The following is a 16,829-nucleotide window of genomic DNA, read 5'->3' as shown; positions in this document are numbered from 1 at the left end:
GGGATTCCCAGGTTATTTTCAGGGTTCCCATGTTTATTTTCGGGGCTCCCTGACCCCGTTTCCCTGCCCCAGGTGTATTTTAAGCATTCCCAGGTACATTTTCGGGGTTCCCAGGTTTATTTTCGGGGCTCCCTGACCCCGTTTCCCCGCCCCAGGTGTCCAAGGCGGCGGCGGAGCTGCTCAGTTACTGCGAGGCGCACGCGTGCGAGGATCCGCTGCTGACGCCGGTGCCGACCTCGGAGAATCCGTTCCGCGAGAAGAAATTCTTCTGCGCGCTCCTCTGACCCCCGAAACCCCGGGGAGTCCCCCCAAAAATCCCGGGGAGTCCCGGGCCACCCCTGTGCGATTTAGGGCCGAATTCACCCCAAAAATGAGGCGGAAATGAGGGGGGTGGGGCCCAATTGGGGTTTTTGGGGTCCCCCCTCCCAAGCTGGCACCTCCCCCCTAAATTGGGGACCCCACCCCAAAAAAAGCCCTGCTCAGAATTTGGGGGGGTTTGAGGGGTTTTTGGGAGGGTAGGGAGGGGTTTTGAGGGGATTTTGAGGGGTTTTGGGGGTCTCCCCACCCCAGAAAGGCACCAAGGATGGACTCGGGGAAGGTTCTGGAAAGGGCGGAGGGGAAGACCCCAAAAATCACCCCAAAATTCTCCCCCCCATCACTCCCCTCCCAAAATGGGGCCCCCCCCAAAATCTTTAGGACACGTCCAAAAAATTCCCCAAAATTCCTCCCTCACCTCCCCCACCCCAACCTTGGGGGGTTCCCCTCCCCCAACCACGACCCCTCCCCCCAATTTCGGCTCTGAGGGGGGGAGGGGCGGTTCAAGGGGGGGTTCCCTCAATTCTGGGGTTCTCCCCCCACCCCAAATAAACACCTGGCGGCACAGACGGGGCCGGGGCCGTTTTTGGGGATCCCCCAGAAAATGGGGGGGTGGGGGGAGGGGGAAAAATGGGAGGGGTTCACCAAAATAAATGGAGGGGGAGGGGAATTTTGGGGGGGGATAGAAGGGGGGGCAGAGGGAGGAATTTGGGGTCTGGAGAAAGACGAAGGAAGAAAAAGGAGGAAGGAAAAAGAGGAAAAAGGAGGAAGGAAAAAGAGGAAAAAGGAGGAAGAGGAGGAAGAGGAAAATAAATGAGGAAGGAAAAGGAGGAAGAGGAAGAGGAAGGAGGAAGAGCAGCCCGAGCCCCTCAGGGAGGTCCCCACACCCAACATGGCGGCGCCCGCGCCTCCTCATAAACGCCGCCATTGCATCCGCGCATGCGCACCGCCCCCACACCGCCCCAAGATGGCGCCTCCCAGCACCCAAAATGGCGGCGGGAGCCCAGAGGGCCCCGGGGGGGCTCTGGGGGCGCCCCCGGCCCAGGCGGGAGCCCCTCCCCCAACTGGGACCCCCCAAAATCCCCGTGGGAGGAGGGGGAACCCCCCCCGTTATCCCCTCCCGCCCCTCCGGTTCCCGCCACGTCATCGCCGCGCGCGGCCAAGATGGCGGCGCCCAGAGCCCTGGGGGTTGCCATGGCAACCGAGCCTGGCCTGAGGCCTCGGAGTAGGCCCGGCCTGCGCAGGAGGGAAATAAAATCATTAAATCCTTAATTGGGATTAATTAATTCATCTTTATGAGCCGAGATTTGGCTTAAACACCTCAGAGATGGGCCTAGAACTGGGCCTGGAGCGCCAAAGGTTAAAACCAGGCCCGGGCTTAAGGCCAGGCCCCAAAAACCCCAAACTCAGGCAGGTTTAAATCAAATAACCACAAAAAAAACCCCCAAATCTGGGTTTAAACCCCAAAATCAGCGCCACGACCGAGATTTAGCCCCAAAGTTCCTCTAAACCCAGTTTAACCCAGAAATTCAGTTTTAACCTCCCTCCCACTGAATCAAATTTTAAAATCCATTGCGGTTTTAACTCCTCCAACCCCACTTTAATCAAATTTAACCCCCAGACTGAGTATAACCGTCTAAACCAAATTTTAACCCCTCCAGCCTCCCCCCGGCCCGTCTGAACCAGGTTTAACCTCATAAATCCAGTTTGAACCCAACAAACCTGATTTTAACCCAATAAATCTGGTTTTAACCCCCTCAAACCCAGTTTTAATGCAATAAATCCAGTTTTAACTGCCCAAACTCTATTTTAATCCCACTTTTAACGCTTTTAATCCCATTTTTAACCCTTTCAAGCCCGTTTCACCCCACAAACAGCACCCGAGGCCGCCCTGGGCTCAAGCGAATTTTCTTTATTTCTAAAAAGGGACAAAAACCCCGACACGGCCTGGGTGGGGGGAGGGGCGGGGTGGGGGTCGGGGCCGCCCCTCCACCACTGCGGAAATTTGGGGAATTTTCGTCATTTTGGACCCCCAAAAACCCGGAAGGGACGAGAGCGGAAATTGGGGAAAAATGGGGGGAAACGGGGGTGGGGGAGGGGCGGGGAGGGACCCCAAAATCCAGGAAAAAAACAAAAAAAGGGAAATTTTCATTTCTCACGGATTTTTGTGGGTTTGGGGTTTTTTAATTTTTTTTCTTTTTTTTTTTTTGGTGTTTTTGTTTTATTTGAAAAAGGACCCGAAAAGCTCCGGCAGCGGCCCCTCCCCCACCCGGAAAAATCCCAAATTTGGGTTTTTTAATGGGGGGGGGGGGATTCTCACGTTGGGGGATGGGAAATGGGGGAGGGGAGGAGGGAGGAAAAATCCCCAAAATACCAAAGAAAAATGGGGAAAAAAACCCCAAAAACCCCAAAGGAACAAAATTTATAAAGGAAAAAAAAAAAAAACCCTTAAAAATAAAATAATAAAAAATCCCAAATTCCCCTGAAATGCCCCAAAAATTAAACCCGAAAAGTCCCAAAATTCTCTCCAAGCATCCCCAAAATTCCCCCAAAAAACCCCAAAATAAAGGGAAAAACCCCCAAAATTAAAGGAGAAAACCCCAATTTCAAGGCTCCATTAATTAACAGAGCCCCATTAATTAATGGAGATCCCCTCTAATTAACGAACCATTAACGAAACAATGAGTTATCAATTAAGGGATTAATAAAGGGACCCCAATTAACAACAGGCCTGTTAATTAACCGAGGCCCCTATTAAAATAATTAATAATTAATTAAAATCCCCTCATTAACATCAATTATCGCCCCCTGAGGGGGGGGAGGGGAGGATTTGGGGTCCCCCCAGTGCCCAACCCCCCCCTTGTCCCTGGGAATTGCCCAAAATTCACCAAAATCTCCCCAAAATTCACCAAAATCTCCCAAAATCCCCCAAATTCACAAATCCCATCGGACTCCCCCAACACGCTCCCAAAGGGGGGGAGGGGCAGATTTTGGGGTTCCCCCCTCCCCTCCCCCACCTCCATCTCCTCCTTTTTTCCCTCTTTGTTTTTTTTTTTTGCGCTTTTTTTTTATACAATTACAACAAAATTCTTTCAACAAACTTTAAAAAAAAAAAAAATTTACATTTTTCCATCTTTTTTTTTCCCTTTTTTTTCCCCCCCCTTTTTTTAAATTTTTTTTTTGTTTTTTTTTATTTTTTTTCCTCTCTTTTCCCCTCCCCCTCCCCCCTTCCGTTGTTGTTTTTTGTTGGTTTTTTTTCCAGCCCCTCCCCCCTCCCCATTTTTGTTGTGGTGGTTTTTTTTTTTTTTTTTTCCCGTTTTTTTTTTTTTTCCCCGCCCCTCCCCCCCCCCCTGCCCCGCCCCCCACCTCCCCAAATTTTGCCCAAATTTTGGGGTTTTCGGGCCGGGGTTCACCGGTAGCCCTGGTAGCCGTAGTAGTTCCTGTAGTACCGGTCTCTGTCCTGGTAGTAATTCTGCCACTGGGGGAAATGGGGAAAACTGGTTAAACTGGTTAAACTGGGAGGGCACAGAGAGCACCCAAAATCCCCAAAATTCACCCCAAAACTTCACCCCAAAAATCTCTAAATTCTGCCCAAAAAAACCTCAAAGTTCCACCCAAAAATTCCATCCCAAAATGTCACCCCATGGAAGTTCCACCTAAAAATGTCACCCCAAAATTTCACCCAGAAATTCTTAAAATTCCCCCCCCAAAAAATTCATTCTGATAAATCCCCAGATTTCACCCAAAAAGTCCCCCCAAAATTCCCCACTCCAGTATTCCCCAAATTTAATCCCAAAAATCCCTAAATTTCATCCCAAAAATACCAATACTCCACCCCAAAGAGCTCCAATTTCCACCCCAAAATTTCACCCTAAAAATCCCAAAGTTTCATCCCCAAAATCCCCAAATTTCACCCCAAATTCCCCAAAAATCCACCCTACGACTCTCCACATTTCACCTTGAAATTCCAGCCCTAAATTCCCCCAAAATCCCCAAATTTCACCCCTAAAATCCCCGGATTTCACCCCAAAGTTCCTGTTTACAACCTGGAGTAACCCTGGCGTAAATCCCAGTTTAACCCAGTTTAACCCTGGTGTAACTCCCAATTTAACCCCGGTTTAGCTCCCAGTATAACCCTGATTAACCCCAGTTTAACCCCAGTTTAACCCGGATTTAATTCCAGTTTAACCCTGGTTTAACTCCCAATTTAACGCCGGTTTAGATCCCAGTATAACCCTGATTTAACCCCGGTTTTAACTCTGATTTAACCCCAGTTTAACCCCGGTTTAACACGGATTTAATTCCAGTTTAACCCTGGTGTAACTCCCAGTTCAACCTTGGTGTAAATCCCAGTTTAACCCCGGTTTAGATCCCAGTCTAACCCTGATTTAACCCCAGTATAAATCCCAGTATAACCCTGATTTAACCCCAGTTTAACCCCAGTATAAATCCCAGTTTAACCCTGATTTAACCCCAATATAAATCCCAGTATAACCCTGATTTAACCCCAATTTAACCCTGATTTAACCCCAGTATAAATCCCAGTTTAACCCTGATTTAATCCCAGTTTAACCCCAGTGTAACTCCCAGTATAACCCTGATTTAACCCCAGTTTAAACCCAGTATAAATCCCAGTTTAACCCCAGTTTAACCCCAGTATAAATCCCACTTTAACCCCAGTTTAACCCCAATTTAACCCCAGTTTAACCCCAGTATAAATCCCAGTTTAACCCCAGTTTAACCCCAATTTAACCCCAGTTTAACCCCAGTTTAGGCCCCACCTCGCGGTTGTACTGCCGGTAGTAGTCGCGGTATCTGTTGTAGTTTAATCCAGGAATAAATCCCAGTTTAACCCCAGTGTAACTCCCAGTTTAACCCCAGTATAAATCCCAGTTTAACCCCAGTTTAACCCCAGTATAAATCCCAGTTTAACCCCAGGTTTAACCCTGATTTAACCCCGGTTCAGGCCCCACCTCGCGGTTGTACTGCCGGTAGTAGTCGCGGTATCTGTTGTAGTTTAACCCCAGTATAAATCCCAGTTTAACCCCGATTTAACCCCAGTTTAACCCTGATTTAACCCCAGTATAAATCCCAGTTTAACCCTGATTTAACCCCAGTTTAAACCCAGTATAAATCCCAGTATAACCCTGATTTAACCCCAGTATAAATCCCAGTTTAACCCCAGTTTAACCCTGATTTAACCCCAGTTTAACCCCAGTATAAATCCCAGTTTAACCCCAGTATAAATCCCACTTTAACCCCAGTTTAACCCCCACCTCGCGGTTGTACTGCCGGTAGTAGTCGCGGTATCTGTTGTAGTTTAATCCAGGAATAAATCCCAGTTTAAATCCAGTTTAACCCCAGTATAAATCCCAGTTTAACTCTGATTTAACCCCAGTTTAACCCCGATTTAACCCCGGTTTAGCCCCAGTTTAACCCCCACCTCGCGGTTGTACTGCCGGTAGTAGTTGCGGTATCTGTTGTAGTGACCCCGGTGTAACCCCGGTGTAACTCCCACTTTAACCCCAGTTTAACCCAGGTTTAACCCCAATATAAATCCCAGTTTAACCCTGATTTAACCCCGGTTCAGGCCCCACCTCGCGGTTGTACTGCCGGTAGTAGTCGCGGTATCTGTTGTAGTTTAATCCAGGAATAAGTCCCAGTTTAACCCTGATTTAACCCCAGGTTTAACCCTGATTTAACCCCAGTTTAACCCTGATTTAACCCCAGTATAAATCCCAGTTTAACCCCAATTTAACCCCAGTTTAACCCCGGTTTAACCCCAGTTTAACCCCGGTTCAGGCCGCACCTCGCGGTTGTACTGCCGGTAGTAGTCGCGGTATCTGTTGTAGTGACCCCATTGTAACCCCGTTGTAACTCCCACTTTAACCCCAGTTTAACCCCGATTTAACCCCAGTTTAACCCTGATTTAACCCCAGTTTAACCCCAATTTAACCCCAGTTTAACCCCAGTTTAGGCCCCACCTCGCGGTTGTACTGCCGGTAGTAGTCGCGGTATCTGTTGTAGTTTAATCCAGGAATAAATCCCAGTTTAACCCTGATTTAACCCCAGTTTAACCCCAGTATAAATCCCAGTTTAACCCCAATTTAACCCCAGTTTAACCCCAGTTTAGGCCCCACCTCGCGGTTGTACTGCCGGTAGTAGTCGCGGTATCTGTTGTAGTCGTAGTCGCGGCCGTAGAACCGATCGTCGTAGCCCCGGTAGCGCTCGTAGAAGTTCCGGTAGCCCTGGGACCGGAACGGACCGGTCAGAACCAGTACAAACCAGTATGGACCAGTCAGAACCAGTACAAACCAGTATGGACCAGTCAGAACCAGTTCAGACAAGGACAAACCACGAAAGGATGGTAAAAACGCTTAAAAACCAGTAAAAACCCCAAATTTAAACCAGTAAAAACCAGCAACAAACCCGTTTAAAGCAGCTCAGTTCAAACCAGTTCAGACCCATTAAAACCAGAGCTGACACCACATCAAAGCAGTTCAGAACTGTTTAAACTGGTCCAAAACGGTTTAAATCAGTCATCAAACCAGTTCAGACCATTTAAAACCACAGAAAACCCGTTTTAAACCAGTCCAAACCACCAAAATCCAGTTTAATCCACTTTAAATGAGTTCATGCCCTGAAACTGCCCCAGAACTGCCCAGAATAAGCAGGAAACAACAGGAAACAGCCAGGAAATGGTGAAAAAGTGGAAAAGCCCCCAAAAATGCCCCAGAAAATGCCCAACATCAGGCTGGAAATGCCCTGAGTGACCCAAAAATGCCCAGGAATTTGGAGATGTCCCAGAAATGCCCAAAACGAGCCTGAAAAGGCCCCAGGAATGCCCTGAATGACCCCAAAACCACCCAAGAAATGCCCCAGAAATGCCAGAAAAAAATGCCCCAAAATTGTCCAAAAACCCAGCTGGAAACGCCCCAAAAATGCCCTGAATGACCCCAAAAATGACCAGGAGTCGGCCAGGGAGTGTCTGGACGTGGGAAACGGCACAAAAATGCCCCAAAAATGCCCCAAAAATGCCCCAAAACCGCCCCAGAAGTGCCCGAACGTGGCTGGCAAGGCCCCGGAAGGTTCCAGAAGGCCCCGGAAGGTCCCGGAAGGCCCCGGAAGGTCCCGGAAGGTTCCGGAAGGCCCTGGAAGGTTCCGGAAGGCCCCGGAATGCCCGGAAGGTCCCGGAAGGCCCCGGAATGCCCCGGAAGGTCCCGGAAGGCCCCGGAAGGTTCCGGAAGGTCCCGGAAGGCCCCGGAAGGTTCCGGAAGCCGCACTCACCCCGCGGTTGCCGGGCTGCCCCCAGTACTGCGGCTGCTGTTGGCCCCCGTAGACGCGGCTGTCGTAGCCCCGGCGCTGCCCCCCCACTGCGGGCGGGAACGGGATAGGAACGGGTGAGAAACGGGGCAGGAATGGGGGCAGGAATGGGGCAGGAACAGGGTGGGAATGGGGCAGGAACGGGTGAGAAACGGGCACGGAACGGGACAGGAACGGGTGAGAAATGGGTGAGAAATGGGGCAGGAACGGGGCAGGAATGGGATGGGAATGGGGCAGGAATGGGTGAGAAACGGGTGAGAAACGGGACAGGAGTGGGGCAGGAACGGGGCAGGAACGGGGAGAAATGGGTGAGAAACTGGATAGAAATGGGGCAGGAATGGGGGCAGGAATGGGGCAGGAATGGGGCAGGAATGGGTGAGAAATGGGGCAGGGATGGGGCAGGAATGGGGCAGGGACGGGTGAGAAATGGGGCAGGAGTGGGGCAGGAATGGGGCAGGAACGGGGCAGGAACGGGTGAGAAACGGGTGAGAAATGGGGCAGGAATGGGGCAGGGACGGGGCAGGAACGGGGGAGAAATGGGGCAGGAACGAGATGGGAATGGGGCAGGAATGGGTGAGAAATGGGGCAGGAATGGGGCAGGAACGGGGCAGGAACGGGTGAGAAACGGGCACGGAACGGGATGGGAATGGGTGAGAAATGGGTGAGAAATGGGGCAGGAACGGGGCAGGAACGGGGCAGGAATGGGTGAGAAACGGGGCAGGAATGGGATGGGAATGGGTGAGAAACGGGTGAGAAATGGGGCAGGAACGGGTGAGAAACGGGTGAGAAATGGGGCAGGAACGGGGCAGGAACAGGGGCAGGAGTGGGGGCAGAAATGGGAACAGGAATGGGTCAGAATGGGGACAGGAACAGGAACAGGGACAGGAACAGGACAGGAACAGGTCAGAACAGGCTTTAACCCCATTTTTTCCCATTTTCCCCATTTTTCACCCCATTTCTACCCCCTGACCGTAGCCCTGGCCGCGGTTGCGGTTCTGCCGGTTGCCATTTTAACCCCGTTTATCCCATTTCTATGCAGATTTTCCCCATTTTAACCCCATTTTTTCCCCATTTATCCCATTTTTAACCCCGTTTTTCCCCATTTTTACGCAGTTTTTCCCCATTTTTTCCCATTTTCATGTATTTTCTCCCCATTTCCCCCCCTGACCGTAGCCCTGGCCGCGGTTGCGGTTCTGCCGGTTGCCATTTTAACCCTGTTTTACCCCATTTTAACCCTGTTTTTTCCCATTTTCATGTATTTTCTCCCCATTTCTGCCCCCTGACCGTAGCCCTGGCCGCGGTTGCGGTTCTGCCGGTTGCGCTTGTTGCGGTTGTTGCGCCGGTTGCCATTTTAACCCCGTTTTTCCCCCATTTATCCCATTTTTACGCAGTTTTTTCCCGTTTTTTCCCATTTTCATGTATTTTCTCCCCGTTTCTGCCCCCTGACCGTAGCCCTGGCCGCAGTTGCGGTTCTGCCGGTTGCGCTTGTTGCGGTTGTTGCGCCGGTTGCCATTTTAATCCTGTTTTTTCCCCATTTATCCCATTTTTAACCCCGTTTTTTCCCCTTTTTGTGCATTCTATCCCCATTTCCCCCCCTGACCGTAGCCCTGGCCGCGGTTGCGGTTGTTTCCATTTTAACCCCGTTTACCCCATTTTAGCCCCGTTTTACCCCATTTTAACCCCGTTTTTCCCCATTTTAACCCCGTTTTTTCCCCGTTTTTCCCCATTTTCATGTATCCTATCCCCATTTCCGCCCCTGACCGTAGCCCTGGCCGCAGTTGCGGTTGTTGCGCCGGTTGCCATTTTAACCTTGTTTTACCCCATTTTAACCCCATTTTTCCCCATTTTTAAGCAGTTTTTCCCCATTTTTGTGTGTTCTATCCCCATTCCTGCCCCCTGACCGTAGCCCTGGCCGCGGTTGCGGTTCTGCCGGTTGCGCTTGTTGCGGTTGTTGCGCCGGTTGCCGCGTTTCTCCGAGGGCGGCAGCTGCTTCCGCGCCTCCTCCTTCCAGCGCAGCACCAGCGGCGCCGCCTCGTCCCGGCCCAGCTCCCCGAACACGACCTCGTCCACGTACTCGCTCTTCTCCGGGAGGGAGTAGTTGGCTGAAAACGGGGAAAAAAACGCAAAATTTGGGTCAGAAATGGGGGGGAAAAACGGCAAAATTTGGGTCAGAAATGGGGGGGAAAAAACGGCAAAATTTGGGTCAGAAATGGAGGGAAAAAACGGCAAAATTTGGGTCAGAAATGGAGGGAAAAAACGGCAAAATTTGGGTCAGAAATGGGGGGGAAAACGGCAAAATTTGGGTGAGAAACGGGGAAAAAAACGGCAAAATTTGGGTCAGAAACGGGGGGGAAAAACGGCAAAATTTGGGTCAGAAATGGGGGGAAAACGCAAAATTTGGGTCAGAAATGGGGGAAAAGAACGGCAAAATTTGGGTCAGAAATGGGGAAAAAATGGCAAAATTTGGGTCAGAAATGGGGGAAAAAACGGCAAAATTTGGGTCAGAAATGGGGGAAAAATGGCAAAATTTGGGTCAGAAATGGAGGGGAAAAAACAGCAAAATTTGGGTCAGAAATGGGGGGAAAAACGGCAAAATTTGAGTCAGAAATGGGGGGAAAAAACGGCAAAATTTGGGTCAGAAACGGGGGGAAAAAACGGCAAAATTTGGGTCAGAAATGGGGGGAAAAAACCAGCAAAATTTGGGTCAGAAATGGGGAAAAAAAAGGGCAAAATTTGGGTCAGAAACGGGGGGAAAAACGGCAAAATTTGGGTCAGAAATGGGGGGAAAAAACGGCAAAATTTGGGTCAGAAATGGGGGGAAAAAAAGGCAAAATTTGGGTCAGAAATGGGGGGAAAAAACGGCAAAATTTGGGTCAGAAATGGAGGGGAAAAACGGCAAAATTTGGGTCAGAAATGGGGGAAAAAATGGCAAAATTTGGGTCAGAAATGGGGGAAAAAAACGGCAAAATTTGGGTCAGAAATGGGGGGAAAAAACGGCAAAATTTGGGTCAGAAATGGGGAAAAAAACGGCAAAATTTGGGTCAGAAATGGAGGGAAAAAACGGCAAAATTTGGGTCAGAAATGGGGGGAAAAAACGGCAAAATTTGGGTCAGAAATGGGGGGGAAAAAATGGCAAAATTTGGGTCAGAAATGGGGGGAAAAAACGGCAAAATTTGGGTCGGAAATGGGGGGAAAAAACGGCAAAATTTGGGTCAGAAATGGGGGGAAAAGGGCAAAATTTGGGTTAGAAACGGGGAAAAAATGGCAAAAATTGGGTCAGAAATGGGGGGAAAAAATGGCAAAATTTGGGTCAGAAATGGAGGGGAAAACGACAAAATTTGGGTCAGAAATGGAGGGAAAAACGGCAAAATTTGGGTCAGAAATGGGGGAAAAAACGGTAAAATTTGGGTCAGAAATGGGGGAAAAAAACGGCAAAATTTGGGTCAGAAATGGGGGGAAAAACGGCAAAATTTGGGTCAGAAATGGAGGGGAAAAATGGCAAAATTTGGGTCAGAAATGGGGGAAAAACGGCAAAATTTGGGTCAGAAATGGGGGGAAAAAACAGCAAAATTTGGGTCAGAAACAGGGGGGAAAAACGGCAAAATTTGGGTCAGAAATGGGGGGAAAACGGCAAAATTTGGGTCAGAAACGGGGGGAAAACCGGCAAAATTTGTGTCAGAAATGGGGGGGAAAAGCGGCAAAATTTGGGTCAGAAACGGGGAAAAAAACGGCAAAATTTGGGTCAGAAACGGGGAAAAACGGCAAAATTTGGGTCAGAAATGGGGGAAAAAACGGCAAAATTTGGGTCAGAAATGCAGGGGAAAAACCGGCAAAATTTGGGTCAGAAATGGAGGGAAAAAACGGCAAAATTTGGGTCAGAAATGTGGGGGGAAAATGGCAAAATTTGGGTCAGAAACGGGGGAAAAAAACGGCCAAATTTGGGTCAGAAACGGGGGCAAAAAACGGCAAAATTTGGGTCAGAAATGGGGGGAAAAAACGGCAAAATTTGGGTCAGAAATGGAGGGGAAAAACAGCAAAATTTGGGTCAGAAATGGGGGGAAAAAACGGCAAAATTTGGGTCAGAAATGGGGGAAAAACAGCAAAATTTGGGTCAGAAATGGGGGGAAAAACGGCAAAATTTGGGTCAGAAACGGGGAAAAAAACGGCAAAATTTGGGTCAGAAATGGGGGGAAAAAACAGCAAAATTTGGGTCAGAAACGGGGAAAAAAACGGCAAAATTTGGGTCAGAAATGGGGGGAAAAAACGGCAAAATTTGGGTCAGAAACGGGGGAAAAAAACGGCCAAATTTGGGTCAGAAACGGGGGCAAAAAACGGCAAAATTTGGGTCAGAAATGGGGGGAAAAAACGGCAAAATTTGGGTCAGAAATGGAGGGGAAAAACAGCAAAATTTGGGTCAGAAATGGGGGGAAAAAACGGCAAAATTTGGGTCAGAAATGGGGGAAAAACAGCAAAATTTGGGTCAGAAATGGGGGGAAAAACGGCAAAATTTGGGTCAGAAACGGGGAAAAAAACGGCAAAATTTGGGTCAGAAATGGGGGGAAAAAACAGCAAAATTTGGGTCAGAAACGGGGAAAAAAACGGCAAAATTTGGGTCAGAAATGGGGGGAAAAAACGGCAAAATTTGGGTCAGAAATGGGGGGAAAAAACGGCAAAATTTGGGTCAGAAACGGGGAAAAAAACGGCAAAATTTGGGTCAGAAATGGGGGGAAAAAACAGCAAAATTTGGGTCAGAAACGGGGAAAAAAACGGCAAAATTTGGGTCAGAAATGGGGGGGAGAAACGGCAAAATTTGGGTCAGAAATGGGGAAAAAACCGGCAAAATTTGGGTCAGAAATGGGGAAAAACGGCAAAATTTGGGTCAGAAATGGGGCGGAAAAACGGCAAAATTTGGGTCAGAAATGGGGGAAAAAACCGGCAAAATTTGGGTCAGAAATGGGGAAAAAACGGCAAAATTTGGGTCAGAAATGGGGGAAAAACGGCAAAATTTGGGTCAGAAATGGAGGGAAAACGGGAAATTTACAGAGGGAAAATCGGTGCTGGGAGCGGTGAGAAATGGGGGAAAATTCTCCTTTTTCTTCCCCTCATTTTCCGTGTGGTTTCCCCCCTTATTTCCCAGGGATTTTGCCCCATTTTCTCCCAGGTATTTTCCCTTGGTTTTTCCCTCATTTCCCACGGATTTTTCCTCTCATTTTCCCCATATTTTTCCCCTCATTTCCCAATGGGATTTTTTGCCCATTTCCCCCCCATATTTTGCCCCAATTTCCCCCATTTTTTCCCCTCACCCCCATGGATTTTTCCCCGCATTTTTCCCCCGTTTTTGCCCCAATTTCCCCCATTTTTTCCCCTCATTTTCCCCTCACCCCCATGGATTTTTCCCCACATTTTTCCCCCGTTTTTGCCCCAATTTCCCCCATTTTTTCCCCTCACTCCCATGGATTTTCCCCCACATTTTTCCCCCGTTTCTGCCCCATTTTCCCAGGGATTTTGCTCCATTTTTTCCCCTCATTTTCCCCTCACTCCCATGGATTTTTCCCCGCATTTTTCTCCCGTTTTTGCCCCAATTTCCCCCATTTTTTCCCCTTACTCCCATGGATTTTTCCCCACATTTTTCCCCCGTCTTTGCCCCATTTTCCCCCATTTTTTCCCCTCACTCCCATGGATTTTTCCCCGCATTTTTCTCCTGTTTTTGCCCCATTTTTTCCCAGGTATTTTCCCTTGTTTTCCCTCATTTCCCCCATATTTTTCCCCCCATTTCCCAATGGGATTTTTTGCCCATTTTTCGCTCCAATTTCCCCCATTTTTTCCCCTCACCCCCATGGATTTTTCCCCGCATTTTTCTCCCGTTTTTGCCCCAATTTCCCCCATTTTTTCCCCTCACCCCCATGTATTTTTTCCCCGCATTTTCCCCCCGTTTTTGCCCCATTTTCCCAGGGATTTTGCTCCATTTTTTCCCCTCATTTTCCCCTTTACTCCCATAGATTTTTCCCTGCATTTTTCCCCCGTTTTTGCCCTAATTTCCCCCATTTTTTCCCCTCACTCCCATGGATTTTTCCCCTCATTTTCCCCTCACCCCCATGTATTTTTCCCTGCATTTTCCCCCCGTTTTTGCCCCATTTTCCATGGGATTTTTTGCCCATTTCCCCCCATATTTCGCTCCAATTTCCCCCATTTTTTCCCCTCATTTTCCCCTCACTCCCATGGATTTTTCCCCCATTTTTCGCCCCAATTTCCCCCATTTTTTCCCCTCACTCCCATGGATTTTTCCCCCCACTTCCCCATGGGATTTTTTGCCCATTTTTTGCCCCAATTTCCCCCATTTTTTCCCCTCACCCCCATGGATTTTTCCCTGCATTTTTCCCCCGTTTTTGCCCCATTTTCCCCCGTTTTTGCCCCAATTTTCCCCATTTTTTCCCCATTTTTTCTCCATTTTTTCCCCTCATTTTCCCCTCACTCCCATGGATTTTTCCCCGCATTTTTCCCCCGTTTTTTCCCAGGTATTTTCCCTTGTTTTCCCTCATTTCCCCCATATTTTCCCCCCATTTCCCAATGGGATTTTTTGCCCATTTTTTCCCTTCATTTTCCTCACTTTTCCCCTCATTTCCCCCGTATTTTTCCCCCCATATTTTGCCCCAATTTCCCCCATTTTTTCCCCTCATTTCCCCTCATCACCCCCATGCATTTTTCCCCTCATTTTCCCCTCATTTCCCCCCGTTTTTCCCCCCATTTCCCCCCTCCCCAGCCCCACCTTTCATCTCGAGCATGACGCAGTCGGGGACGTCGTCGCCCTCGCGGAGGCGCCGCTGCTGCAGCCGCTGCTCCCACTCGGGCTCGGGCGGCACCACCACCACCACCTTCCTGCAGAAGCCCTTGAAGGCCGACAGCTTCCGCCGCTGCCCCGAGTTGTACACGTTGCACTGGGGGGAATCGAGTTTGGGGGAAAAAATGGGGTTTGGGGGAAAAAAATGGGGTTTGGGGAGAAAAAAAGGGGATTTGGGATCTGGATTGGGGATTTTTGGGGGCCTTTTCCTGGGATTTTTTGAGGTGGTTTCCCTGGATCTCTGGACTGGTTTTCCCAGGATTTCTGGGGCAGTTTCCCGGGATTTCTGTGCTCATTTCTCAGATTTCTGGGCTGCATTTCCAGGCTGATTTCCCTGGATTTCTGTGCAGGTTTTCCCAGATTTCCAGCCCAGTTTCCCTGGATCTCTGGGAAGGTTTTCCCTGGATTTTGAGCTCAGTTTTCAGCAGATTTTAACTGGATTTCTATCCTAATTTTGGGCAAGTTTTCCCTGGATTTCCAGCCCGCTTTCCCTGCATTTCCAGCCCAGTTTCCCTGCATTTCCAGCCCGGTTTCCCTGCATTCCCAGCCCGCTTTCCCTGCATTTCCAGCCCGGTTTTGGGTAGGTTTTCCCTGCATTTCCAGCCCGCTTTCCCTGCATTTCCAGCCCAGTTTCCCTGCATTTCCAGCCCGCTTTCCCTGCATTCCCAGCCCGCTTTCCCCGGATCTCGGGGCCGTTTCCCGGTACCTGGTCGAGGATGAAGTTGCGGCGGGCGCGGGGCGCGATCTGCACCAGCTTGCTAAGGCACTGCGCCGCCTGCTGAGTCAGCAGCTCCCGGCTCTGGGCGTCCAGCTCCGGCTCCGGCTCCGGGCCCCGCGTCTGCAACGGGAACGGGAATTGGGGATTGGGAACGGGGATTTGGGATTGGGAACGGGGATTTGGGATTGGGAACGGTGGGAACGGGAATTTGGGATTGGGAACGGGGATTTGGGATTGGGGTCCAGCTCCGGCTCCGGGCCCCGCGTCTGCAACGGGGATTGGGATTGGGAATTTGGGATTGGGATTGGGAACGGGGATTTGGGATTGGGAACGGGGATTTGGGATTGGGAACGGTGGGAACGGGGATGTGGGATTGGGAACGGGGATTTGGGATTGGGAACGGGGATTTGGGATTGGGAACGGGGATTTGGGATTGGGGTCCAGCTCCTGCTCCGGCTCCGGGCCCCGCGTCTGCAAACGGGAACGGGGATTTGGGATTGGGAATGGGGATTTGGGATTGGGAATGGTGGGAACGGGGATTTGGGATTGGGAACGGGGATTTGGGATTGGGGTCCAGCTCCGGCTCCGGCTCCGGGCCCCGCGTCTGCAACGGGAACGGGGATTGGCAACGGGGATTTGGGATTGGGAACGGGGAATTGGGATTGGGGTCCAGCTCCTGCTCCGGGCCCCGCGTCTGCAACGGGGATTGGGATTGGGAACGGGAATTTGGGATTGGGAACGGGGATTTGGGATTGGGAACGGTGGGAACGGGAATTTGGGATTGGGAACGGGGATTTGGGATTGGGAACGGTGGGAACGGGGATTTGGGATTGGGAACGGGGATTTGGGATTGGGAACGGGGATTTGGGATTGGGGTCCGGCTCCGGCTCCGGGCCCCGCGTCTGCAACGGGGATTGGGATTGGGAACCGTGGGAACGGGGATTTGGGATTGATTGGGAACAGTGGGAACGGGGATTTGGGATTGGCAACGGGGATTTGGGATTGGCAACGGTGGGAACGAACGGCAATTTGGGATTGGGAACGGTGGGAACGGGCACCGGGACCGGGGGGAGAGCCAGGGTGGGGAGCCTGGGGCTGCCGGCAACTCAGAGCCCTGGAATCCCAGCCTGGAACTCCTGTTATTCACAGCCATCCCAAAATCCCAGCCTGGAACTCCTGTTATTCACAGCCATCCCAAAATCCCAGCCTGGAACTCCTGTTATTCCATCCTATCAATCCCATTATTCCCAGCCCAAAAATCCCAGCCTGGAATTCCTGTTATTCACATCCATCCCAAAATCCCAGCCTGGAACTCCTGTTATTCACATCCATCCTGAAATTCCCAGCCTGGAACTCCTGTTATTCACAGCCATCCCAAAATCCCAGCCTGGAACTCCTGTTATTCCATCCTATCAATCCCATTATTCCCAGCCCAAAAATCCCAGCCTGGAACTCCTGTTATTCACATCCATCCTGAAATTCCCAGCCTGGAACTCCTGTTATTCACAGCCATCCCAAAATCCCAGCCTGGAACTCCTGTTATTCTGATCCCAGAAATCCCATTATTCCCAGCCCAGAAATCCCAGCCTGGAATTCCTGTTATTCACATCCATCCCAAAATCCCAGCCTGGAATT

The 16,829-nt window shown here is 50.1% G+C and overlaps 2 protein-coding genes across 3 annotated transcripts in view; one reads left to right on the top strand and one right to left on the bottom strand.

The window, feature by feature from the left end:
- Nucleotides 1-83: 83 nt before the first annotated feature.
- On the top strand, nt 84-300 carry GNG3 (G protein subunit gamma 3; the record flags this gene model as incomplete). Its single annotated transcript, XM_074531166.1, has 1 exon — nt 84-300. A coding segment is annotated over one exon (201 nt), but the record flags the coding sequence as incomplete, so codon positions are not given.
- A 3,363-nt stretch (nt 301-3,663) lies between these two features.
- Nucleotides 3,664-16,829, bottom strand: part of HNRNPUL2 (heterogeneous nuclear ribonucleoprotein U like 2) — a 31,327-nt gene continuing 18,161 nt past the window's right edge. For both annotated transcript variants that reach the window (XM_074531162.1, XM_074531161.1), the window contains 6 exons: nt 15,183-15,314; nt 14,405-14,573; nt 9,540-9,740; nt 7,603-7,688; nt 6,456-6,563; nt 3,664-3,793 (listed from right to left, as the gene is read on the bottom strand). In XM_074531162.1, coding sequence (XP_074387263.1) covers nt 3,725-3,793; nt 6,456-6,563; nt 7,603-7,688; nt 9,540-9,740; nt 14,405-14,573; nt 15,183-15,314 — 765 coding nt within the window. In that variant the 3' untranslated portion in view covers nt 3,664-3,724. The remainder of the gene's footprint in view (nt 3,794-6,455; nt 6,564-7,602; nt 7,689-9,539; nt 9,741-14,404; nt 14,574-15,182; nt 15,315-16,829) is intronic.

Source organism: Zonotrichia albicollis, chromosome 34 (assembly GCF_047830755.1).
Source record: "Zonotrichia albicollis isolate bZonAlb1 chromosome 34, bZonAlb1.hap1, whole genome shotgun sequence".
NCBI lineage: Eukaryota > Metazoa > Chordata > Aves > Passeriformes > Passerellidae > Zonotrichia > Zonotrichia albicollis.
The sequence above is the reverse complement of the archived record's forward strand: the minus strand, read 5'-3'. Positions and strand labels throughout refer to the sequence as shown.